This window comes from Emys orbicularis, chromosome 2 (assembly GCF_028017835.1).
Source record: "Emys orbicularis isolate rEmyOrb1 chromosome 2, rEmyOrb1.hap1, whole genome shotgun sequence".
Lineage (NCBI taxonomy): Eukaryota > Metazoa > Chordata > Testudines > Emydidae > Emys > Emys orbicularis.
In genome coordinates, this window is record NC_088684.1 from 42,214,371 (window position 1) to 42,240,311 (window position 25,941).

The following is a 25,941-nucleotide window of genomic DNA, read 5'->3' on the forward strand; positions in this document are numbered from 1 at the left end:
ATGTTCCCAAGCTTGAGACCAGGGCTGCAGATTGACAATGGAAACACTAGGATAAGATCCACAGTGGAGAGACAACAGGAGCCTATGACAAAGGGATCTTGAAACACTTTATAAGTCCATACAACTAACGCAGAGTTCAACATGGAACCACATTGTACTTCTTAAAGTATGAGGAAATTCAGGATTTATTACACAAATTCTACTGAGGATGAATCCAGTTATCAGTAATGAACCAACATATGAAGAACAGTGAAAATACCAGTGCAATCATGTAAACAAAAAAGAGCTGAGCTCACTATAGCGCACTGCTTTCAAGAAGGGAATAGAAGAATCAACTTAAAAATAAAAGTTTCCCCTCCAGTTTCCACTGAATGTGCCTGTAAAATATAGAATCAGTCTTCAGTACAAGCTGTGAAAGTGGAGAGGATAAGCCAAATGTCCATTGCTCCAGAGGTTATTCAATAAGGACCAAATCTTCCCACTGAAGTCAATGGCATCCATTACCCATTTTGCTGTGAATTGAGAGGTTTTATGTTTTGAAATCTTTTGGGGGAGGCGCTCTGAGCCCTTCCTGGCCTGAGATTAACATATCATAAAAGCATAAGAATGGTCCACCTAGCCCAGTATCCTGTCTTCCGATAGCGGCCAATGCCAGGTGCTTCAGAGGGAATGAACAGAACAGGTAATCATCAAGTGATCCATCCTGGCACCCATATCCAGCTTCTGGCAAACAGAGGCTAGGGACACTATCCCTGCCCATCCTGGCTAACAGCCACTGATGGACCAATCCTCCGTGAATTTATCTAGTTCTTTTTGAACCCTGTTATAGTCTTGGCCTTCACAACATCCTCTGGCAAAGAGGATTTTATATATCTATGACAATACAATTCTTTTTGCTTTTCTACTTTTCACATTTACTTTTTAGCATTGAAAACCTCTCCTGTTCCTGAGAAAAGATACACACAGTGCTGCACATACTGTTTGCATTCACTATCCAGAGGCAGCAGTGCCCATGGCTAGTTGTAAATTACAAGTCCTGTATCTCGCATGTAAAACAGGCCATGCTTTTGCAGACAATGAGTATCAGCATTATGAGTACGTCTTTCAGAAAGCTTCTCATGAGAGAACATAGGCCTCAATTTGTGCCTGCAGTGTCTAGACACTGTGCTGCCTGGTGTTTTAGGCATATTTCAATAGCAAATAAAAATCATGTTTAACACTCCGTTTTTATACAGTATAAGAATAGTGCTGCTGCAGCGACTACATTGGCTGTGAAAACTAAGTCTAAGTATTCCTGTTATCCAAATGTTGCTATTGTACTTCACTGATGGAGGCATGAGCGTAAACCCACCTGCTAGTAACCCGTGTCTTCCTGTTCCTCCATGAGAAACCTTTCTGTTCACCTTAGAAGGTCTGCAATCAAAGCTACTTTGTGACAACTCACTTCTTCCATATCTATGTGGTTTGCAATAATAAAGTAACATATCCAAAATGCAAAACGAATAGCTAGGTTTACTAGAACAGAGGTATTCTGCCTGCTAGAAACCTGAGAAGTAGTGTCAGAAACAAGAGAAAGCTGTGATATTACTGATGTATTTTAAAAGTCTGCTCTCCTCTCAAGTAGCAGATTGCAGTGAGACCTAAGAGTGTTATAGCCTCGGTTCTATGATGGAAGTGGATGAATGCGTCAGTCTGCAATTAGTAGTATAAAAATTAACAGCTTCTAACAAGTGATCACCTGCTGTGCCCTGTTGTATATAGATGACAAACACATATTGTTGACATGGGTTGTTTTACTGAGTTACTGCAAAATACGATACTTCGCAATCAGTACAGAGCAATTCTATTGAAAACAATGTTAAACACATGGTAATTGGTGTGTCATCTTGTGATAATGTAGTAAATACCAAGGCTTTAATAGATGAAACAGCAAACTATTTTCTTCACAGCCGAGTAACAAAAGAACAACAGAAATCAAGCTCCTCCATGTATTTTATTAGATACTGTGTTTCATGTACACAGCTCTCCATCCAGCTTTAATACTGGCAGCTGGTAGTGAGGTTCACTTTTGGTGGCTTCCGGTTCACTGTATACCCTCTCAGCATTCCCCATCCTGAAAACTGTCTATTGCTATTAAATCCACTCAGCGTTGTAAAGTGTTGCCACTATCCTCTGCTTATGCCATGCTGGACTGAATTAGCCCCCCTTCAATGACTAACGTTAAGTAACGTCTCTGGAGGGCAAATTCAGTCCTTTCAATGGCAGGGAATAGCTTGTTTTAAAACTGGAGGACAGAATAATAGGAGAGAGAAGAGAATAAAAGGAAGGTAAGATGAGAAGACCTGGAAGGACAAAGAATGGGTAAAAAAGGGACAGTGCATTTGTAACAGTAACAATGACTATTCAAGCAGCAGAATTCTTGATACAAGGAAATTAGTTAATGTAACAGCTCAAGTTTTTAATCATTCTCACTGGCCATTGCACATGAATTGTATGTGGAGTACAGCGATAAGGGGGGAAATGATAATTACTTCAGATTTACAGCAGTGATCAAAAGCACCATCCTATTTATGCCAATGCAAGGCCCATTGCCATGGAAAATGGAGTGGAAATAGCACTTGTCAGGCAGTGGATGAATTGTCAGAACACTTGTCAATCGCAGCCAGGATTGCTGGCGGAGTGCAAAAAGTGCCATTTTTCAAACTGCCTAAAAGACTCTACTTAGCTTCCCCCTGACTCCCCCACTCTCCCTTTAATTTTCAAAAAGGTAAAAACAAAAAAACACTAGGGGAAACACGTGAAAGATGTTTTTTCTGGACATTCCTTTTCCATAGGCATTATGAGTTGAAGGTCCTGACCTATGTTTTACTGGTCTGACCTGTGCTAGTGTAACAGAATTCAGAAGTCAGAACCTTCAACAGATGAACCTTCAACTTTCTTCATATTTCCTTTTTAAAATTTTTAGGGTCCAATTCACAAATGAGAGTACCAGTTCTGCACTTGCAAAACATTTGCATATACCCACTGTGTGTGGGAAATGGATAACTGTATACATAAGCCCCAGTTTTCACAAGCCAGGGTGTGTTTTATATGTACAATGCGAGTGTGCACATATTTTGCAAGTACAAAACAGGCTCTCACTTTTGAAAAACTGTGTCCTTTAAAATAAAAATTATACATCTGAAATACAAAATGTAAATACGATGTTAAACTTCAACTTCTTGCTTTGGTATTGAATCAATGGGAAAAACAATTCACAATGCCATCCTCAGCCTTGCAGTGACTGAATTATAAACAAGTGAAATATAAAAGTAACAAATTCGAATAGCCAAAGAACTTGCAAATACATTCAACAATAAGCAGCATACTAAGAACAAATGGAGATGCCACAGACTACAGCATTGGTAATATAAATGAAAACTGAATATTTGTAGAAAAATCCAAAAAAGTCTTCCAGACCTTTTTTCCTGTAAAATTCAACATAGTTGCAGAAAAATGATATAGCAGCTTTCAATACAATTTAGTTCTTAAGTTGTACATTTGTGTTGGACTGAAGAAAATTAAAAGGGCTTCCAATGAGTTAGGCAGCAGCATAATAAGTGCATTCAAAATTTTGATAATCTGTGGCACATAGGTCGTCATGGAATACACAGAATGGTTTTCCTATTTACAGTGTCATACACTTGTATGATAAAGTCTTTACAGCATTTTATAGTACATAACCTGTGGCAAATCACAGTAACATTTCTCAGAAATTAAATCTTAATTATTACAAGGACTAGTGACTCATGGATGTTATTTATTTGTCTTAACCTGTCTGCTTTGCTGAGCTCTCTAGGGTTATAGGCCCCACAACCCAGTTGGCACCAAAAAAAAAATAAAAATAAAAATCTGCTAACTTAGTACAGGAACTGACTGATCTCGCAGGTTTACTTAAAGAATAATCGTTATGCTAGCTGCAGTTTGAGGGAATCACCCACTTTGAGATCATAATTAGTATGGATGTTTCAAATATGTGGTTTGTTTGCTATTTGATAGCATGTTAGGAAATAGGAAAACACTGTATAAACACAATAATATTGTGTGAACCCTTCTACTCTCAGCAACACAGTGAGTCTTTACGAATGATTGTAAACTTATAAAAAAGTGAGCTACAGTACTTTGTGAAGAAGCTGCCTTATCACCAGACTGGGCAGTACCAAAAGCCTTCAAGCTGCCTTTAACGTGAATCTTATTTAAAACTTGAGGCAAAGCAAAGGGCAAGTATTTTACAAAGTATGACACAACTGAAAGAGTAATACCTACTAGTACTGTACACATAACACTACGTGCAGCTAATACACAGCAGTAAATGGGGATGGGGGGGGGGGGGGGGAGTAAACTGAATACATCATCTGCCCCTGGGGTCAACAGGTATAGCCCTCACTACTGTGTAACAAGTTTCATATATGCATTGGAATTAGGCTTTAACAAACAGGATAGGGAACAGAATCAGAAACGAGGAAACATTTGAAATTAACTCTGCAACCTTTATAAGAAACCTGGACACATTCCCCAGTTGGTAAAATCCTGCCACCGAGTGGAGAGAGTGTCATTAAATAAAAATGAGCAATTGGATAAAAATATGGAATTTTTAAAAAATACTTAAAATAAAAGGAACCATTAGTATGGAAAAGTTTAGTTATCTGATTGAGAATGAAGGGCAGAGCTGCTTTTAATCAAAGATTGCGTATGTTTCAAAACAAAGAAACTAATCAAAACAAAGACACAAAAACAACCAACCAATCCCATGGTGTTCCCCTCCCCCAAATCAAACAAAAAACCCCAAAACATCTGGTCATTGTCCATTAGCCTTTGGGTTAATGTTCTCAACTAACAAAGATATTAAAAATGCAAATCGGGATACCTGAACATACACCTTCACATACCTGCCAAGAGCAAACTATTTTTCCCTTCAACATACTACTACTTGTTTCTGAATGCCAAGTGCTGAAGAAATTAGATTTAAGTCAGTGAATGGCACATGGCAACAGACAATGATCTGCAATACACTGATGGCTACATTTTAAAAGGTATTAGACCCTTCGGTTGCTGCAAACATTTTCCCTCATCTTCCACCTGTTTTCTTATTAACCTTCTAATAGGGAATTCAGAACCAGGTCCAGTTTTCCTTCTCATATCTAGGCATACTCTGGAACATCTTTAGAGACTGATCTTATTTCTTGCCAATTCCATTGGTTACTTTTGTTTTGGAATGACGATTCCTTCTTCTAGATGAATGGCTCTCAATGTTGCCTGAATGTTTTGGTGGACTATCTTCAGTACCTACAAAGAAATCAAAATACATTTAAGATTTGGAGCTGACTGTTGAAAGCAATTCTTCACTGTTTTAGTTTTTAAGGTTTCCTAGATATGTAACGTTTAAACTACTGTAATTATTGCAGGCTGAAACTATTTGTTTGATACTAGCACTCCATCTAGTGGCCAAATTAAAACATTTATTCTGTCAGCTCCTGCAAGAAAACCTCTCTCCAGGCAACTTCAAAAATTTAACAAATTAAAATGTGATGGTGAAGTGTCCCTCATTTAAACTGATGGCAAATTTGAATGTGGATTAAAATGAGTGACATCTCCCTCATACTGTTGACAATTATTTACATTAGAAATTAAGAACCGTGAAACTGAGGTTGAAGAGAATTATGGAATGAATCCCATCACCAAGTTTCCTGCATGAACAATTGCTTAGTATCTCTCATTTTGCATCTTTGTCACACACATTGGGCCTGTTCAGGTGGAGAGGTCTGATGATGATGAATATACACTGGCATTAACCTCTTGCACACTTTAGCAGAAAATTTGCCATTGAGCAGATAACTCTGATGAAGTCACGGGACACTGTTAATGTTTTTAGACCAACAATTAGAGTATTTTCTTTTTCTATGCTTGAAAAATCTATTTTAATGGATGTATTTTTTAAAGAAATCAATCTAATATGCTTCTTTAAATAACAAACCAAAAAGAAATCAATACAGGCAACCTAGGAAATCTGTGCATGCAACTGAAGAAAAACATGTGTAAGTGCTTCAGGTGTCAGGACTCTAGAAAGTTACAATGAAAAGAAAATATTGTTTTAATGATGTAAATACACCTGGAGTGTAACCTCTGAAGGGTAGTTTCCAGATGCTAATCTTGTCCTTTTTCCACAGGAAGGTCCTCACTAAAGTGTGAGAAGGAGAAAACAGGCTGCCTACTTGACTTCCATTGCAATAAAAAGTGGCTGACTAACTGTCTGTGTGGACCCTGCTGAACTGCATTAAGCTCGTTAATCAACTAATATACTTTGATCTAGTTCTCTTTGAAACAAAACGCACATCAGTAGGGTCCACATGGACAGCTAGTCTGTGGCAGGCTAGTGCAGGGTAGATTGGCACCCCAACTTGCCATGAACTAAATGTTCATGTAGTCAATCCATTAGTAAGTGTCAGTAGGAACATAAGCTCCTGGGCACATTCCTGCCTGCTCACTAACAAGCAGTCATAAAAGCACATCTCACATTGTTCACTTGAAGCCATACAGGGGATGTTCAGCGAGAAAACCTGCCCAACAAAGTTGTGAAATTCTCCAATCTCAAACATTCACTGTCAGGAAGGAATGGAACAGTAACAGGCGGAGGAGCCATTTGTTCCATTAAAAATTAAATCACATTCTAATGAATGGAAAGAAAATCAGTGGGGAAAAATAAAAGTGGCTTTGCAGCTTATTTCTATATGCACTTGAATTGCGAGGGTCAGAAAGTAGATCAAATAACCTATACTGTAGGTTTCTCAAGATACATTTGTTAGGACTGAGCTGTATTCCCACTGATACGACACTCAGAACGTGCATGCAAAGCAGCAGTACCTTTAGTGAATTTAGAATGAAGCCATGAGGCATCTGGGCTGTATGGGCTGTCCTCGCTTTCCGACAAGGTCTGTAAAGACAAGGAGGACACACGTCATTTGGAGGCTGAGTCAATCTCCACTTCTCCTTTCCACTACATTTTTGGTTAGGACTTGTAGCATTAAAGCTGCAGCAAGAATTCTGACAAAAATGCTAATGGAAGTAAAGGTCTTTCCCCATCTCATTATCAAGCACAAATAGCTGATACAACAACAGGACCGTAAAATGGCAATAAAGCAACAGTTCCGAGGTGGTCTGTCTTTTAACAAAGCTTTTCTCAATATTTTTCATATTCTTCTTGTCTTTTCACGTAGACAGTGGAGACATTAGTTATTTATTATTCCAGTCTTTGATAAAGTTTTAGCCCTATTTCATACAGCTAGGATTACAGTGCTCCTTGAAGACAACAACACACTTTGGGCCCACTCCAAAGCCAACTGACTTCAATGGAAGCGTTTCCAACTCACTTCAAAGGACTCTGGTTCACACCCTTGATTCCTATGTCAGAATTCTCTTTACAAGAATGTATAACAATGTGGCTGTGTTGCAGTTTAATTTTGGCTTAAAATAAAAATTGAGTCCCCACCAAAGTACCTTTTCTCGGTGGCCAGAGTACTCCGCATACCAAACCATTCCATATAAACACAGGAAAGTCGTAACAGCCTACAAAAGGGTGGAAAAAACAACATAAAAATATTTACAGAACTTTGGGACAAGATTTCTACTGGTTTAATTGCACTGAGTCAATGCAGCTACTCCATTTGAGAGAGTTTGACCCTTTGTTTCTGAGAATTATTAGTAAATCCAATTTGTTTATTAAAGAAAGAGTATTTACAAATTCATTGTACCATTAACAATTTTCAGAGTATTAGGGCTCACATCTGCAACTCTGACTGGGTTAAGAAGTCCTTACTTACTGAATTCAGCAGGAGTTCTTGTATATGTACACACTACTCAGGTACATAAGGTTTGCAGGATCGAGGCCTCAAGGCATTGCTGGGCACTGTTTCATGAGCGAGAAGTTTCACTTACCACACAAAGAAGCCAAAACACAACATACAATATTTGTGTTTTGGAGAAGAGCTCTTGACCAAACTTTATGCACACAAAAGCTTCAAGGAAACCAATGACTCTGTGGGTAGAGAAAGAAAAAAGGTGAGGTTATAAACACTGATGAGGTAAAGAGTCTGGACTCTGTCCGCTCTAAATAAGCAGTAGCTTTAGCCAGATTTCTGATGAGTACGCCATTCTTTTGCAGCAGTGTTAGTGTAGAGAACATGAAGAATGCTAGGCTGACAGCACTCAGGGCTGAAATTCTCTGCTTATCCATGATATGGGCACAAAGGGTTCAATGACAGTGAAAGCTTCCCCACACTCTCTGCTAATGCGCCTCTGTCTTCACCTGGAGGGATAAGATGATCATTCCATTTCTATGTCCACTCAACCCACAGGTTCTCTGTTGAGACAGTCAACAATGAGGCAACTGTACTGTGGACACCAGTCTACTTCATGCTGGACTGAACCACCAACTCATTTCACGGAGGCCAAACAGCCATTAGATGGTAGTTACTTTACCACCCTAGAATGGTTTCAGCTGGGGAGCCAGAGGTGAAAAGCCATTCCCAATCCCCTAAGCCACCATTCACTCTGGGTGAGTCCCCAGGCTGCTGCTCCAGTAGTTAGGTTTGATAGACATGTGAAGGTTCTGGTGCCTCCCTCAAATTCTCCACCCAGCGGTAAGATGGGAAGTGTAGAAGGAGGGTAGCAAGAAGAAGGGGTAGACCTGCCTATTATCAGACAGCCAGTTCCCTCTCCTAGCTAATATGCACTGGGACATGAGTAGTGGCCACACAAAGCTGAGACTATGCCTTCCTGGCAGAAGGAGAGATTCCAGAATTTTGGCCCCAAGTACACATGAAAGACATTAAAAATGAAGGTCCAGATCCTCAGTAAATCAGTGCAGTTCCACTGCCGTCAAGAGAGCTGCAGTCATTTATACCACATGATTTGGTCCTGTAAGTTTGAAAACACAGAGAAACAACCTTCAAGTTTATAAAATTAAGAGACTGGCTCTTACATTTATGGTATAACTGATATATCTGACAACATCCCAGGAAACAAAGCTTCCATACTTGCTAAGTAGCAGGTGACACAATGTCACTGACGTACATGACTAATTCATGGATCAGGCCATAGGTGAGAGAAGATAGGGCAGCTCAGACAGCAGCAAGCAAAGTAAATTTGCAGACAGAAAACACGGCTTCAAAAAGGGTAGGTTTTTCTGGTTTGTTCTTTACTGGAAGATACCATGTAGGTGAATATGAAAATTGTAGGACAACAATGCAACATTTAATTTTGCATCTTGGAGTGCAATTATTCTTTTGATGCAGCTGATTACATGTATATAATTTGCAGCTGATTACACATGTAAAATATTGTTTGATCCAAGTGATACTGAACATTGTACATTCATAAACACAAATCCAATTTAGGCACAGCAATAAGCCCAAATACTTTGCTATAAGACAAAGGGTCAAGTACTGATTGCATCAGACATTATTAAACATCCTTTTAAAAGGCTGCAGAAACAAGAGCTTTTTCAGATGCCATTCTTATACCAAAAAATATTCTTCACAAAGGTGTCAATTTAAAATAGGTCACCAGTTATCAAAGACATCGATTTTAGTCAGTTTATAATTAAATCTTCAAAAGCTCATGGGAACTTGGTGAGAAACTACCATAAGGGGTATATACAATTTATAGCTCATGAGACAGCTGGATAGGCACTGGTACCTTAGAATTTCTTATTAACTTGTTGAAACTGAGGTTCTCTCAGAATAATAAAAATAAGTTTTCTCCTCAGAAGTGTGTCCAGAAAGAACTATGAAAAATTAAATAAGACTGATTGGCTTACAATAACAGTATGCTCACTAAGGACTGGAAAGATTACATAGAGATGTTATCAGAATATCGGTGAGGTGTTGGTTGGGGGTGAGGGGAGATTTTGTATGATGTCACAACAGTACGAGTGTGTGCATGAGGGGAGGAGGGAGGGAGGAGAGTTTATAGATGCCTAAGCAACTACTGGTTTACTGGTCTTCCTAAAGAAACCAACAGAGATGAGGAGGAGTCTAAAGGAGTCTCAGGTTCTCATACAGTGGAGATTCCTAAAGCAGAGGATATGAAAAAGGAAGGACTCTAAGGCCAGGTCTACACTAACCCCCCAAGTCGAACTAAGGTACGCAACTTCAGCTACGTGAATAACGTAGCTGAAGTTCGAAGTACCTTAGTTCGAACTTACCTCGGTCCACACGCGGCAGGCAGGCTCCCCCGTCGACTCCGCGGTACTCCTCTCGCCGAGCAGGAGTACCGCAGTCGACGGCGAGCACTTCCTGGTTCGACTTATCGCGTCCAGACAAGACGCGATAAGTCGAACCCAGAAGTTCGATCGCTCGCCGCCGAACTACCGGGTAAGTGTAGACATACCCTTAGTTCTGGTCATCTACCTCAATCTCCATTGGTTGCAGCTATTTGAGATGCTGTTTGCTCAGCAGAAAAAGCACATCTATCCCCTCTTCAAACCTCCCTGAAGAGGATATCAAACACCCTGCTTAATGCAAAACTTTCTGTAATCATGACCTTGAATCACCCTCACTCATCTAAAACTGATGCTTTAGAAAAGAGGGTGGATAATGTTGAAGATTTCACAAGAGACTGGATGCATGACCAGAGCGAAGTATGAAGTCCGTTAGTGGAGTCCTTATCAATTCATTGTTAAATAGAACTCTATGAAGAATAATTGTGAGAACATCAGAGCTACCAGAAAAAGATGAAGGACTTGGTGCACATGAAGCACTTACATTCCATAGCGATAGGCATCTGCAGATACCATTTTTGCATTAGAAAGAATTGGGTTAGAAGTTTGAAACACTATTCTGTGTTCTGAAGTTTTTCAGAACGCATTTTAAATAACGCATGGGCCCCTCCATCTGACTCATCCCATCTTTCGAAAACCCGTATTAAGCACAAATTGGAAGGTAACCAGTAAGAAAAGGAGCATGAAGGTAATCTGGAGTCATAAAGACACCTTAAAATTATGACAAAATATACAATATTCGTGATCTTGCAAAGTCTATTCAGATGCACAGTAAATCTTTGACTTGTCAATCAGGATATTTTCTCTTCAGGCAGAAGGGCAATAGTTCTTTTTCTTGTCAAAACTTTCTGTAGTTGATCAGGGAGAGAAACACACATTTCTCATTTTTATGACATACAGCCACTTTTAAGCAATTCAATTGAGAAAAATAATTTGATTGGGCTAAGTAGGGCGATGAACGTGATAAAAAAATATACAGTACGAAAACAGAACTTCTGAAGATTCCCTTTCAGATTCTGTTCTTCCTGAACTTCACTCAGGTTTTGTTTAAATGTTATCTGCATTATCCCCCTTATTTTAGTGAAATTTATATATGCTTTCAAATGATCATTTACATTTTTTTTCTATTTTAAGGATGATTTTTTTCTGACTGCCCAAGGTGATTGGAAGTTTTTTTAAAAAATTTGTTATGAAGCTTTTTCAAGGAGAGACGAGGCTGTTAAATTCAGTTAGTGGTAAAGAGACCGTTTCTGCTCCTACTAATTCTGAATGTTCAGATTTATAAGCACAAAAGCACAAACTTCCTAAAATATGTCCCCTTTTGGCAATACATTTTTTTTTTTATGATTTGTATATCTGACTACAGTCTAAACACTTCCATAGTAATTTATTTATTTATTAGACAGCTCTCTTCTTACCTAGGAAACTTCAATTTAAATTTTCTTTAAAACACATTTTCTTGCTGATTGTCAGTCACCCTATTATCTTTTTACAAACCAGATATCAATGACTGAGACTATTACATTTCCTTCCATGCACACAGCTTCTTTATACATTTTGATTTATAAAACATACCTAACCTGACACTCCAGATGTACACACAATGCAGTCTTTAAAAACCCCATACAAAACAAAAGTCAAGTTTCACCTAATCTGAATCTACTCATCCTTACTCAGCCCTGAAAAAAGCGTAGAATAAAGGAACAGGGTTTGCAACATGCTGTGAAGGTCAAAACCTGTATCAGACCAAAAGAGTCTGGGGAATTTCCACTGTGAACTTCATCTTCCCAGCCCCCAAATGATTATTTCTAGAGCTTGTCATCTTGAGCATGTCATCACAACCTCTGGGTTAAAAACCAAGAGGAGAGGATCTTTCTGAGATACACAGAATACAAACAATAAAGAGAGCTTTATAGATCAATGCCAACACCCTGACTTGCATGAAATGGAAGCCAGTAGAATCTCTGCAGCGCAGGCGTAATGTGCTTCCTGCAGGAAGTACTGGTAAATAGGTGAGGAGCTGCATTCAATACCAGCTGAAATTACCCAACTTGTCTTCATAATTCTGTCAAGGCAACATTACCCTCTTGTAATTTCATAATCTGCCCTAAAATGGCAATGAAAGAACTAGACTTTCCATGCTGAGCTAGATAACCCAACTGTACTGAAGTGTGTTAACACAGGTTTTGAGGCAATAATGAACAGTCTAGCAAACTATGAACTGTAGGGTGCATTTTTGGATTCATGTACAAAGACTATACTGTCTATAACAGACACTGTGTTCACTCTTCTCCCAAGAAAGAACAATGAAAGGAATCCACCAATACCACTCCTCAGTTGGCGAGAAGGGCCGCTACTGAGCATGTTTGGTTTTCTCCCTCTGATAGGGGAATGTCTGCACTGGTCCCATAAAGCTTCAAATCTCCAACAGTCCATGGAGATGGAGAGGTTTTACATCAAGAACGTAAACAGACATTTACTTAATTAAAAGATACAGTAAAACTACATAGAGAAAGGATAGCAAATAGGATACTGTACTTCTTACTTTTTCATCTTTTGTCAGTAGTACATAAAAACACAAGACATTTTCCTTTAAGAAGCATGCAGAAGCTGTTCTAGCAGTGCTTGAAACTAAATTTTAAAGGCAACTCCCCTTCAAAATAATTTTAAAAAAAAATCAAATGACCAAAGAGAACAAAAAACAGACCCCCGTCTGCATCAGGTAAATCAATTTTGTGGACAAAAGAAACTATTAGACATTTAAGAAGGACCAGAAGTTAAATTGTGGCTCTCTTGAAGTCACTGGCAAACTCTCCTCCACTCCAGTGGGACCAGAATTTCACCCCTGGTCTCTACCTAAAAGCAATTATTCAAGTCCTTACTGGTCCAAATACTTTGATTCTTTTAATAAAGTATTGCTGTAATGGACTATATCCTGCTAAATTCTTCCACTTCACTAAATGAAATAGTGATGCCAAGCAGACTACTGTTCACATTCAATCTCCAAGAGGCACAACATTACCAACTACTCCATAACAGTAAGGAGTTTCTTGGCACCTTTCCCTTTGGTCTGAAATGTACAAGTACACTGATGATCCATTAGTGTGTGCACATTCATGCCACTTCTTGATCCATTCTTTAAGAAGAGAAACCTAATCCATCTCGTGAAAGATTAAACAGCTTTCTCTGCACAGAAGAAAGTCAGTCTATCTTATAAGAATCAATGACATATAGCTAAAAGCTGCCTTTTATCTTCCTATCTTGTTTGGCCACATTTGTTCACATGTAGGACCCACTCAAGAAAAAGAAAACTTGAACTTGTACATTTAGCATCAAGAAGCTCTATCCCTCAAACCTGCAGCCAAAACCTCAGAACCTAAATTAAAGTCTGCACTGCTCTTAAGCACTCTTAAGAAGATATATGAATATAATAAAAAGGTTCCTTCACTGAACACATAATAGCTCTTCAGTGAAGACTTTCGCTTAATGCTCTCACCAACTTTCAGGTGCTAGAAATTCATTGCTTAAAAGGGATGTTCATTTGTTCAGATTCTTGTTTAACATCTTTATTTTACTAGTGCTTGTTATATAAAATATCCACATACAGTTGAAAGTGTGAACCACCCCCAAAGACCTAGCTATATTAGGATTTTATATAATTTACAGGATTGCCAACCACAAGCATACCAATTTTTTATATAAATAAGATTAAAAGAAACCGAACAGCTTTTAGGTTTTTTTTATTTACTTTCCTGTGATTGAGCCTTTAGGGTTCACATTTTCCAGCTTTATTCCACATTCATGAGGGTTATAAACTTCCTTTTAAATGAAAACTAAGATTCTTACTTAGTCACATGATTCTAGGAGCTGAGGCCATCAGAGAAACACCAAATACCTTATGACTTCTGATAAAATCACAAGAGTTGGCAGCAATATTAAATGTATATATTTGTGGTACCTAAGCACTGCACAAAATTAAGGAACATAAAAGCCTAGAACAAAATGGTGTTTTAGTAAGCAAAAGTACCCAAGTTCAAAGGGACTGACAGATGAGTGTGTGACTTATTCAGCTCTCTAGAACAGTGGCTCTTGACCAGGGGTCTGGAGCCCCCCTGCGGGGGCCACGAAAGATTTCAGGGGGGTCCAGCAAAATAAACCAGAGAGGGGTCAGCATTAGACTCGCTGGGGCCAAGGGCAGAGAGCCGAAGCCTGAGCCCCACCACCCTTGGCTGAAGCCGAAGCCTGAGGCATGGGGCCCCGGGCAACTGCCCTGTGTGCTACCCCCAAACGTTAGCCCTGGCTTTTAATCTACTGGATATGCAGAAAAACAGTTGTGGCATAGGTGGGCCATGGATTTTTTAATAGCATGTTGGGAAGGCCTCAGAAAGAAAAAAGTTGAGGACCCCTGCTCTAGAACATCTTAAATTGCAGTGTGAAATATGCTGTATACTGTATTTTGATTTTCTTTTATCATTTCTTCCAATGTTTTGTACTGTGCTAAACAATGTAGTGCTCAAATAAATAGGAAGTGACACTCATTTGGGGAATCTTCTGAAGTTTCAGAGTTTGATACAGGATTATAAATTACTGTCTGGAAATTCCATTCCAAACCAGTACTCTAGAAACTGTAACACTTTCTACTCTGCTGCTTACTATTATGTTGGATCTATACATCCTGGCACTCATTACATTCCACAGTCAGATCTATATTTGGTCTTCTAGAGATTAAGCTGATGTCATGATACATAAAAATACTAGGGCTGTTGATTAATCGCCGTTAACTCATGCAATTAACTCAAAAAAATTAACTGCGATTAAAAAAATTAATCGTGATTGATCACACTGTTAATAGAATATCAATTGAAATTTATTAAATATTTTTGGATGTTTTTCTAAATATATTGATTTCTATTACAACACAGAATACAAAGTGTACAGTGCTCACTTTATATTATTTTTGGTTACAAATATTTGCACTGTAAAAATAATAAACAAAAGAAATAGTATTTTTCAGTTCACCTCATACAAGTACTATAGTGCAATCTCTTTATGGTGAAAGTGTAACTTACAAATGTAGATTTTTTTGTTGTTACATAATAGCACTCAAAAACAAAACAATGTAAAACTTTAGAGCCTACAAGTCTACTCAGTCCTACTTCTTGTTCAGCCAATTGCTAAGACAAACAAGTTTCTTTACATTTACAGGAGATACTGCTGACTGCTTCTTATTTACGTCACCTGAAAGTGAGAACAGGCATTCGCATGGCACTTTTGAAGCTGGCATTGCAAGGTATTTACGTGCCAGACATGATAAACATTCATATGCCCCTTCATGCTTTGGCCAGAGGACATGCTTCCATGCTGATGATGCTTGTTAAAAAAATAATGCATTAATTAAATTTGTGACTGGACTCCTTGGGGGAGAATTGTATGTCTCCTGTTCTATTTTACCCGCATTCTGCCATATATTTCATGTTATAGCAGTCTCGGATGATGACCCAGCACAAATTCATTTTAAGAACACTTTCACAGCAGATTTGACAAAACGCAAAGAAGGTACCAATGTGAGATTTCAAAGGATAGCTACAGCACTTGACCCAAGGTTTAAGAATCTGAAGTGCCTTCCAAAATCTGAGAGGGACGAGGTGGGGAGCATGCTTTCAGATGTCTTAAATGAGCAATACTCTAATGCGGAAACTACAGAACCCGAACCACCAAAAAAGAAAATCAACCTTCTGCTGGTGGCATCTGACTCAGATGATGAAAATGAACATGCGACAGTCCACTCTGTTTTGGATCATTATCGAGCAGAACCTGTCATCAGCATGGACGCATGTCCTCTGGAATGGTGGTTGAAGCATGAAGGGACATAGGAACGTTTAGCGTATCTGGCACGTAAATATCTTGCGATGCCGGCTACAACAGTGCCATGCGAATGCTTGTTCTCACTTTCAGGTGACATTGTAAACAAGATGTGGGCAGCATTATCTCCTGCAAATTATAACCAAACTTGTTTGTCTGAGCGATTGGCTGAAGTTGGACTGAGTGGACTTGTAGGTTCTAAAGTTTTACATTGTTTTATTTTTGAACGCAGTTATTTTTTTGTACATAATTCTACATTTGTAAGTTCAACTTTCATTATAAAGTTCTTGTATTAGGTGAATTGAAATATACTATTTCTTTTGTTTTTTACAGTGCAAATATTTGTAATCAAAAATAAATATAAAGTGAGCACTGTACATTTTGTATTCTGTGTTGTAATTGAAATCAATATATTTAAAAATGTAGAAAACATCCAAAAATATTTCAATAAATTGTATTCTATTATTGTTTAACAGTGCGATCAATCTAATCGCTTGACAGCCCTAAAAAAGACCATTAATCTTGCTAACTGCCAGCTCCATTAATGAATTGGCTACACAGCACATCAGCCTGTATGCCATTCCAAAAGCAGACAACTGAATCTGAATGTTCACTGGTTGTTATAATGGAATCTCTTGAGATTCAGCAAATGGGCGTGAAATGGATGTCCCCTAAAACCTCAGTGCCAACTGATTCACCTAGGTTGGTTATATTTGCCAAAAGCAAGAAGCAGGAGTAAAAGCATACCTCAGCATGTATCAGCCCTGATGGGACAATATCTACACTAGCAAGCCTTGCTTACATGAACAGCACTGATATCTGCAATTTCAAGAGGACAGAATGTTCCTTTCAAAAAAAGGACAGATGTTTTAAGACAGATTTGTTCCCTTCACCTTCTATAATGTTTCTATGATCGAGTGAGAAAACAGCAAGTCCTTAAAGGCTTTCTGCAGACTGTAATCCTCTCCCAGCTTTAGAGGACAGGTTTCTATGATTTTTGCCAGCTGTGCTGCTACATTGTCAGAGGCCAGACTCCTACAATATGGATCTTACCCAGGCAGTTACAGACATTTTGCTTTCCAGAACTGTCCATTTTAAAACAATCCTTTCCATATCTCAAAAATGAAAATAAGAAAGAAAGAAAAAAGCAGGAGAACACTCTAAAGAGATATAACTTTTAAAAAAATGTTTTTTCTACTTAATGTCTTTCATTGCCATCACTTGTATTACTTTTTACATGTTAAACTTCAACTATTGTAGAAAAGAACATTTGGGATAACTGCATTGTCTAAAGAAGCGGCATATACAAGTGAGGAAACAGTAAATCAAAAAATAAGGAAATTTTAGTACTAAAGGTGTTGCCCTACTACTCCAAGATCAATGGGAATAAAACAGTTACCTACCTACTGTCGTTCTGCAAAACATGGGTACAGACATATATTCCACTTGGTGTGCATGTGCCCACTGCACTGAAATCGGAGAATTTTGCTTTACATTGCCCATTGGGGTGGTGCTTGTGCCCTCTGGCCCCATAGCCCCTCTCATAGCTATTTAAAAGGCAGTGCTGCCTCGACCCCCTTCCATCGCACTGAACATCAATAATTGAGACTTCAGTGCAGAGGGGACAGAGGCTGGGTTGTGGAATACACATCTGCACCCACATCTAGAAGAACAACAATTGAAGAACAGGTAGGTGACTTTTTTTCTTCTTCAACTGTTTGAAAAGGTGTATTCTACTCTGGTGACTCATAAGCAGTAAACGATGGAGGTGGGGCTCAGAATCTGCTTAAATAATGACAGCAGAAATGCTCTTCCAAAGTTTGGTTCTGATCTAGATGCCCCACTTTAGACAAGAACTTAGGGTGTGGCCTCAAGGCCACCTTGTTTTTGAAAAACTGAATATAGGGAGAGTCCACCATTAAGGCCTACAAGCTCACTAAATCTCACAGAAGTTAGGACAATAAAAAAAGCTGTCTTTTGGCAAAGAAGAGACAGAGAGCAAGTGGCTAGGACCTCAAACAGAGGACCCTAATGGCAGTGTGCTGAGATCGCACCAGGTAGACCCTCAATGAGCTGAGAGAGACCTGAGGACTTAAGATGCAACAGGTAATCCAAAATGTCTTGAATACATGCTAGCATTGGCTGAATTCCCTGAGTCAAAGACCAAACCAAAAAATGCTTCCACCTCGCCAAACAGATATACCTAGTAGATATACCTAGTAGCTACAAGAAGTCAGGAAAAAGATCTTGGAGTCATCGTGGATAGTTCTCTGAAAATGTCCACGCAGTGTGCAGAGGCGGTCAAAAAAGCAAACAGGATGTTAGGAATCATTAAAAAGGGGATAGAGAATAAGACTGAGAATATATTATTGCCCTTATATAAATCGATGGTACGCCCTCATCTCGAATACTGCGTACAGATGTGGTCTCCTCATCTCAAAAAAGATATACTGGCACTAGAAAAGGTTCAGAAAAGGGCAACTAAAATGATTAAGGGTTTGGAACGGGTCCCATATGAGGAGAGATTAAAGAGGCTAGGACTCTTCAGCTTGGAAAAGAGGAGACTAAGGGGGGATATGATAGAGGTATATAAAATCATGAGTGATGTGGAGAAAGTGGATAAGGAAAAGTTATTTACTTATTCCCATAATACAAGAACTAGGGGTCATCAAATGAAATTAATAGGCAGCAGGTTTAAAACAAATAAAAGGAAGTTCTTCTTCACGCAGCGCACAGTCAACTTGTGGATCTCCTTACCTGAGGAGGTTGTGAAGGCTAGGACTATAACAGAGTTTAAAAGAGAACTGGATAAATTCATGGTGGTTAAGTCCATTAATGGCTATTAGCCAGGACGGGTAAGGAATGGTGTCGCTAGCCTCTGTCTGTCAGAGGGCGGAGATGGATGGCAGGAGAGAAATCACTTGATCATTGCCTGTTAGGTTCACTCCCTCTGGGGCACCTGGCATTGGCCACTGTCGGTAGACAGGATACTGGGCTAGATGGACCTTTGGTCTGACCCGGTACGGCCTTTCTTATGTTCTCATGTTCTTATTAAAGTTTTCTACTATTAAATAGAACTCACTGCACTGCTTGCAAACATTTTTCTTCTTTCTAGTCTAACCATGCAGCATCCACGCCATTAGATGCAGACTGCTGGATGCCATACCTGGCCGTGGCATTGCACTGACAGATCAGGAATGAGGGGGAGAGAGCTAGGAGGTCAAACAGATGGACTGTGAAGGTCGGAAAACCAACGTTGTCTTGGCCAAGCTGGTGCAATGAGTATCACCTTGGCATGATCCAACTTCAGTATGAGAAGCACCTGAGGAATGAGTGGGATTGGGGGGGGAAAGCATACATCAGGGCCGATCTCCAATTCAAATAGAAGGTGTCAGTTAATGAGCCCAAACTGAGACCCATGTGCAAGCAAAATATCAACTACATTTTTTGTTGTCTTTTGTTGCAAACAAGTCGATCATCGGAATGCCCCAGTCTTTGAAAATGGACCTCAGCATACTGTCCTTCAGAGCCACTCATGACTTTGGAAGAAACTCCAGCAGAGTTGATCGGCCAGCCAGTTCTGAGCACCTGGTAACTGTGCAGCTGTGGGTATGTCTTCCTTGATGCAAAAGTGCCAAAACTTTATTGCTTCCTGACAAAGTTGGTTGGAGTGGGCTCCTCCCTGCTTGTTACATTGTTGTAACTATATGAACCACTGCCCTGATCTGATACCAAAAGGATCAACACGCACCGTAAATGGCTCGAAACTCCAGGACGTTGATATGAAAGGATGCTTCCTGTTCCGACCACAAACCCTGAATTATCAATATTCCTAGATGTGCTCTCCAACCTATTATGGAGGCATCAGTGACTACAGTCCTGGTCAGTGGAGAACAAGCAAAGGGTATACCCTAGCATATTATTGATCTGTTCTGTCCAACACTGTAGAGAGTCCAGGCATTTGGACAAGCCTGTCCAATGACTGACAACTTGGGTGATAGACCAACTTCAATCATGATTGAAGAGAACAAGATGCAATCTTGCATTCTGGACTAGGTAAATGCATATGGCCTAGTAACTTCAGATATACATGGACCGTGGTTGAAGACTGAGATTGGAAGTCCTGACACAGGCATCATATTGCCTAGAATCGCTCATGCGGGAGATAGGTCCTTGAACTCAGAGCCTAGGATGGCAATAATTAACTTGATTTTCTGTTTTGCTTTGACTTTTTTTTGACAGTCTTCTGATTTTGTTTTGTTCAAAATCAATGCTAGTCAATCAAAGAGATCGAGTGTAATTGAGGACTGATTCTTCAGATCTGCCCCTCACTAACCAATCATCTAGGTATGGGAAGAGATGAGTTCCCCTCCTCCGGAGATAGACTGCTATCACCGACATTCATTTGGTAAATATGGATGGGGCTGATGTCAAGGCAAAGCGGAGAACTGTATACTATTAATGCTGACCTGCAACTAGGAATCTCAGAAACTTCCTGTGGCTTGGGAAAATCAGCAAATGGGAACAGGCATCTTGGAGACTAAGAGCAGCAAACCAGTCATTGTGATTCCAGCCACGGGAAGAAGGAACAGATAGAAATTGGATGGTATAACCCAATTGCACAGTGCTTAAGATCCACTTGCTTAAGATCCACTTGAATCCCAAGCTCTATGGAAGTGGGACAGCATGTCCCCAAATGGAGGGGAAATAGCCTTGACCGGTGACTGATTTGTTGCCCTTGAAGGGAGGGTCAAATTGGCTGCTTGCCATTAGTTGATGGACTATGGGCTGGCTGAAGATGGAAAAAAAGAGGGCCTTCTCCTGTGCAACATGTGTGTCTCCTTTTGGAGAAGTCCTGTTGTCTTGCAGAATAAGCAGGCTGCCTGAAATACTGTTGGGAGTACTATTGGAATTGTTGTTGTTGTTGTAGATCCCCATAATGATGTCTTAACTGTTGAGGTATAAACCCCAAAGGATCATAAAGTGGCCCTGGAGTCCTTAAAAGAATGTAATGTCTCATTAGTCTTTTTAGAAAACAAAGACATAGCCAAGTCTGTAGCCAAGAAGCTCTCCTCGTTGTTACAGTTGAAGCCATAATCCTATATGAGGTGTCCGCCATACCGAGTGCTGATTGCAGTGATGTCTTAGAGACTAGTGGGCTCTCTGCCAGAAAAGCCTTAAACTCTTCCACAGCATCCTCGGGCAACTCGTCTATAAATCTGGACATTGTGTCCCAATTCACAAATTCGTATTTAGATAAAAGCACCTGCTGATTAGCAATGTGCATATGTAAAGAAGACATAGAATAAATTTCTCCCCCATTTAATCCAATCTCTTGGCCTCTTTTAGACATTCACTTATATCTGCCCTGTCACATTCTCTCATTAGTGGCAGTCACTGCAAGCGAATTAGGAACTGGATGCAAGTAGAAACACTCAAATCCTTGCACAGGGCCTGGACTAATGTGGCCCTTGGTGTTGAAAACAGGATCAGTACTGTTATTTTTAAGCATCTGTTGAAGCACTTTACTAGAGAGTTCCCTTGTGATCCAAAAGAAGGCTTCCTGCAGTGTCAAAGAACGTTTTTAGTGGATAGCTCTATAATCCGGCGGGGGGAGTCCACTAGCTCCGATTGGAAGTTCTGGTTAGCAAAAAGGTCTGTACCATCTCTAACTTCTATGATATGAAGAGGATTTTGTAATTTAAAATTTTATTAAGCCACTGTTCCAGAAGCCAAGTAACTAATAAATGAAGACTAATACAAATGAGCTTGACTGGATTTTTATATTGATCTAAAAATAAAATCTGCTATATGCCATCTATCTGCGAACAATGGTGAAATGATTTACAAAGTGTGCTTAATAAAAATTTGTATAGTGCCCAGCACCATGGGATCCTGGTCCATGACCTGGGCTCCTAGGTGCTACTACAATGAAAAGTTATTATGTATTAAGAGCCTAAAATTCAACTCTCGTAAAGCCAATAATCACTGAAAACAGAAGGAGTTGCACCCTCATACCTGAAGGCAGAATTTAGCCCTACTTAATTATGGTTCACAATATCCCTGCTAGGCAAGCAATTTGCACAGTTAAAATGGATGCATCAGAGGTAAGCTATTTGCTAAGCCACCAAATGCACCACCAACTAAGTGGGGAACAGAATGCCGATGCCCTAACTAATATTTCTTTCTTTAACCAGCTGCACTAATAACTCTCCCTTCCCTTCTCCATCCTTTCCACCCCACAAATCTAAGATTTTCTTCTCCTGTAGGCTTCTCCCAAGGAACCTTTTCTGTGCCTGTCTTTTAGATTGAAAGCAATTTGGGGCAAGGACTGGCTTCATATCATACCTGGCACCGCACTGAGTGCACTGCCAACACTTAAAACAACAAAAACAGAACACAGCCTCGTGTTTGTAAAATTTCCAACAGTCAAGAACACTTACCCGAACACCCAGCACTGAGTTCCTACCCTTTTGCACTGTGTGTCTGTGAGGTAGGCGTAATATTGCCTGGAAACAAAAACAACAAATGAAAATTCTTTTAACGAAGCACAAAGCTTCTGAAATACATTTACACTTTTAAAAAATGATTAACATTAATATTCCCTATATCAAAAGTGGAGCACTTAGGGCTTATATCATGCGTTAAGTTAAATCATGATGAAAGCCTACTAGATGGCTTCAGTTTTAGTAGGACTAATCATCAGATGGGGGGAGGGGGGGAAGTAACCAGAGGCTAACAAGTCTTGGAAGAGCAAATTTAATTAAAAAAAGTATCTATGCTCTAAACTTTGAAGTTATTTTTCATTTTAAGTTATTCTAGTTCCTGAGTGCACATGTACGGCTTGGGAGGTAAAGTGTGTCAGTAGAGGGTTAGTCTTGGGGAAAAAACATAAGTCTAAGGAAACCAAGGATCTGTTTAAAAATTAGATTCATCATTTTAAAATATGCCTCTTTCCTGTTTTGACATTACTCTGAAAGGCTCCCATTCTGACACTGCGTCTAAGCGGGAATGGAACATAGTTTACATGACTATACTGACAGCTCTGGTGACTGTTATCCTCCATTCACAGAACACACACAGCACAGGCAGCAGCACAATGCAAGGTTTTTCATAATCTGCCAACCTGTATCAGCATTGACCTGGAGAGATCACTGCTAGGGGTGGGGGATAATTCAGTTTCCAAGCCGTTCAATTCATGGTTTTTCTACAGAGACTGCCAATAAAGAATACTACTTGTGACAGTGATTGTATTTTGAGGGTAACAGATTAACGGCTAATTAATGTGAATAGAAGGTAGAGCAATACTTGTGATATGATTATTAGGAAAAATGCCATTTGCCAGCATAGTGGGACACATGATAGCAGAATTGTCTTCTTTTTATCCTTTCACAAATACAGAGGAAATTAAATTCAAAAGTCTTATGTTGCTGTAACGTCAGGGTTAAGAATTTAAACAGAGGAAGCATAACGGGGAAGAATGGTCCAGTGGTTCGGGGTGCTAAGCTGCGACTCTGGAGACCTAGATTCAATTCCCTGCTTTGCTACAGGCTTCCTGTGTGACTTTGGGCAAGTCACTTATCGTTTGCTCCAGCCCAAGCAGGAACGTCTACACTGCTATTTTTAACCCACTTGCAGGAGCCCCACAAGACCAAGTCAGTTGACCCGGGCTCTGAGACTCGATGCCATGGGCTTTTTTTTTTTTTTTTTTTTTGGCAGTGTAGACATACCCTTTGTTTCTCTGTGCTTCTGTTCCCCATCAGTAAAAGGAGGATAATAGCACTTCCCTACTCACAAGACTGTTATGAGGATAAATACACTAAAGACCGTTAGGCGCTCAGATACTATGGTAATGGGGTCCATATAAGTACCTAAGAGAGACAGAACACACAATATTGAAAAGTTACAGTTCCTATGCAAACAATTTGCACATACATATTAAAATATATATTTACCAGAACCCCACCCAAAAACAACCTCAAGTACAATATATGCTTCAATAGCTGGAATCTTGACTTTTCAATTTGGATGTAAACAGAAGCTGGTTGCTACACAAAATTACTTCATGAAATAATTTTGTGAGGTGACTATGGATTGATTAGTTCTCAAATCCCAATCATGGTTCATATTTTGTAGCTTCACTAATTATTCAAAACAAGAAACTATCACCTTTCTTTATAAACTCATTGTGGTATATTCCATACTCAAGCATAAATAGGTAGCTAGAGGCAGGTATCATGGAAAGACCCACAGGTGTAAATTCCCTAACCTGCATGCTGTCATGATCATATGGCTCTTGTCAACAAAAGAACCTTACATGAAATCATGGATGGCTGTATATGGAGTTAATCCACACAACACAGGCAACTGCTGTGCAATCAGAAGAGAGAATGATGGATTCTTATCAAATGCAGATTTTCACACAAGTCTCACCATTAGTAGCATACACCCAGACTGCTGAATTTTATCCTTAGTCTTATACCTAGTACTGCAAAAATAATGATAATTTTGCCCTTTTTGGAGACTTAAATGCATTATTTCTTTTCACATACTGTACTTATTTATAAAGCCAGCACACCTTTTCTTGTGTTCCTAAGGATCAGAACTACTCTACAATTAGAAGAAAATAAAATAAGTTACCTTACAGTGGGTGCTGTGATAATTCCAATGAAGAGAATTCTACCCCAGCTTAAAGGGTGACTTGCTTGGAATACAAAGATATGTTTCAAAAAGAATGTGTTCAACTCAGTCAGCTGGAAATAAAAAAGTCAGTTAATAAGGTTCTATTTTACAGGACAGACACATGCACATGTAACCCCTTCTCAGAGACTGATACAGAAAATGTTAGGATTAATATAATAATTAAAATACACAAGAGGGAATTATTTATGGTTTACTGCAGCTCAGTAACTATCTCTGCTGGTTGGATTAAGAACTAAAAGCTCTTAAAATATCATCTTCAGAACAGGCAAAGTTGTATACCAAGTCAACAAACCAAAAAATAAAATTAATAAAAACAACAACCCCCCCCCCCAAAACAACAACAACAAAAAACCAGTGCTGAACTACTTTGTATACTTCAGATAACCCATCAAGGTTCCAGTTAATAGTTTGTAGAGTTCCATTTTGGAATAACAGCGTAATTCTTGAACCAGTGCTAGGACACAAATTTAGAAAGAAGAGAAAGGTGTTCAAGTCTGTAAAATTCAGAGCTCACTGGACTCTTTACAAACCAAATGCAGCTGAGTTTTTTCTTTTTAAAAGAGTTCCCCATTTATACCTGTTTAGTTTAAAAAGTTGTTTTTTTAAATTAAATCCCTTAAAAAGATCTAAAGTTAGTATAAATTATGGGCAAGTGGCTGAAATATGCACAAACATGTTCATAATTTAGTACCAGTATATTTATGCGCTCACGCCAACAAAACCACAAATGATCAAACTAGTCCATCACTTTTAAAAAAACAGCTAAAATTGAATATGAAAATCTGGAATTGGAGATGGCAGCTCCAAACAGCTGTAATAAACCACCTGCTCCCTTGAAACAGGTACTCAGGTTTAATTTTACTGAAATTTTTAACCCCTTAAGAATTCTCACAGTAGAAAATCAAGTGAGGATGTGACTGCTCAATGTGATCATTTTTTATTTTAGATAGTGTGTCCTACACTATATTGTACTGAAGTATTTTTGGAGTAAGAATTGTAGGACTGGTGTCCCAGTGGGCCTCATCTCAAAACAAGACACATCTCTCACAAAGGAAGTCTGT

General features: G+C 39.2%; 1 protein-coding gene across 1 annotated transcript in view; it reads right to left on the bottom strand.

Annotated features, from left to right (window-relative positions):
* Nucleotides 1–4,937: 4,937 nt before the first annotated feature.
* PTDSS1 (phosphatidylserine synthase 1) overlaps nucleotides 4,938–25,941 on the bottom strand; it is a 53,588-nt gene continuing 32,584 nt past the window's right edge. Inside the window, exons 8-13 of the mRNA XM_065399201.1 lie at nucleotides 24,818–24,930; nucleotides 22,621–22,686; nucleotides 7,972–8,071; nucleotides 7,534–7,602; nucleotides 6,901–6,970; nucleotides 4,938–5,325 (exon numbers count right to left, since the gene is read on the bottom strand). Of these exons, the coding sequence (XP_065255273.1) occupies nucleotides 5,216–5,325; nucleotides 6,901–6,970; nucleotides 7,534–7,602; nucleotides 7,972–8,071; nucleotides 22,621–22,686; nucleotides 24,818–24,930 (528 nt within the window). The 3' untranslated portion in view covers nucleotides 4,938–5,215. The remainder of the gene's footprint in view (nucleotides 5,326–6,900; nucleotides 6,971–7,533; nucleotides 7,603–7,971; nucleotides 8,072–22,620; nucleotides 22,687–24,817; nucleotides 24,931–25,941) is intronic.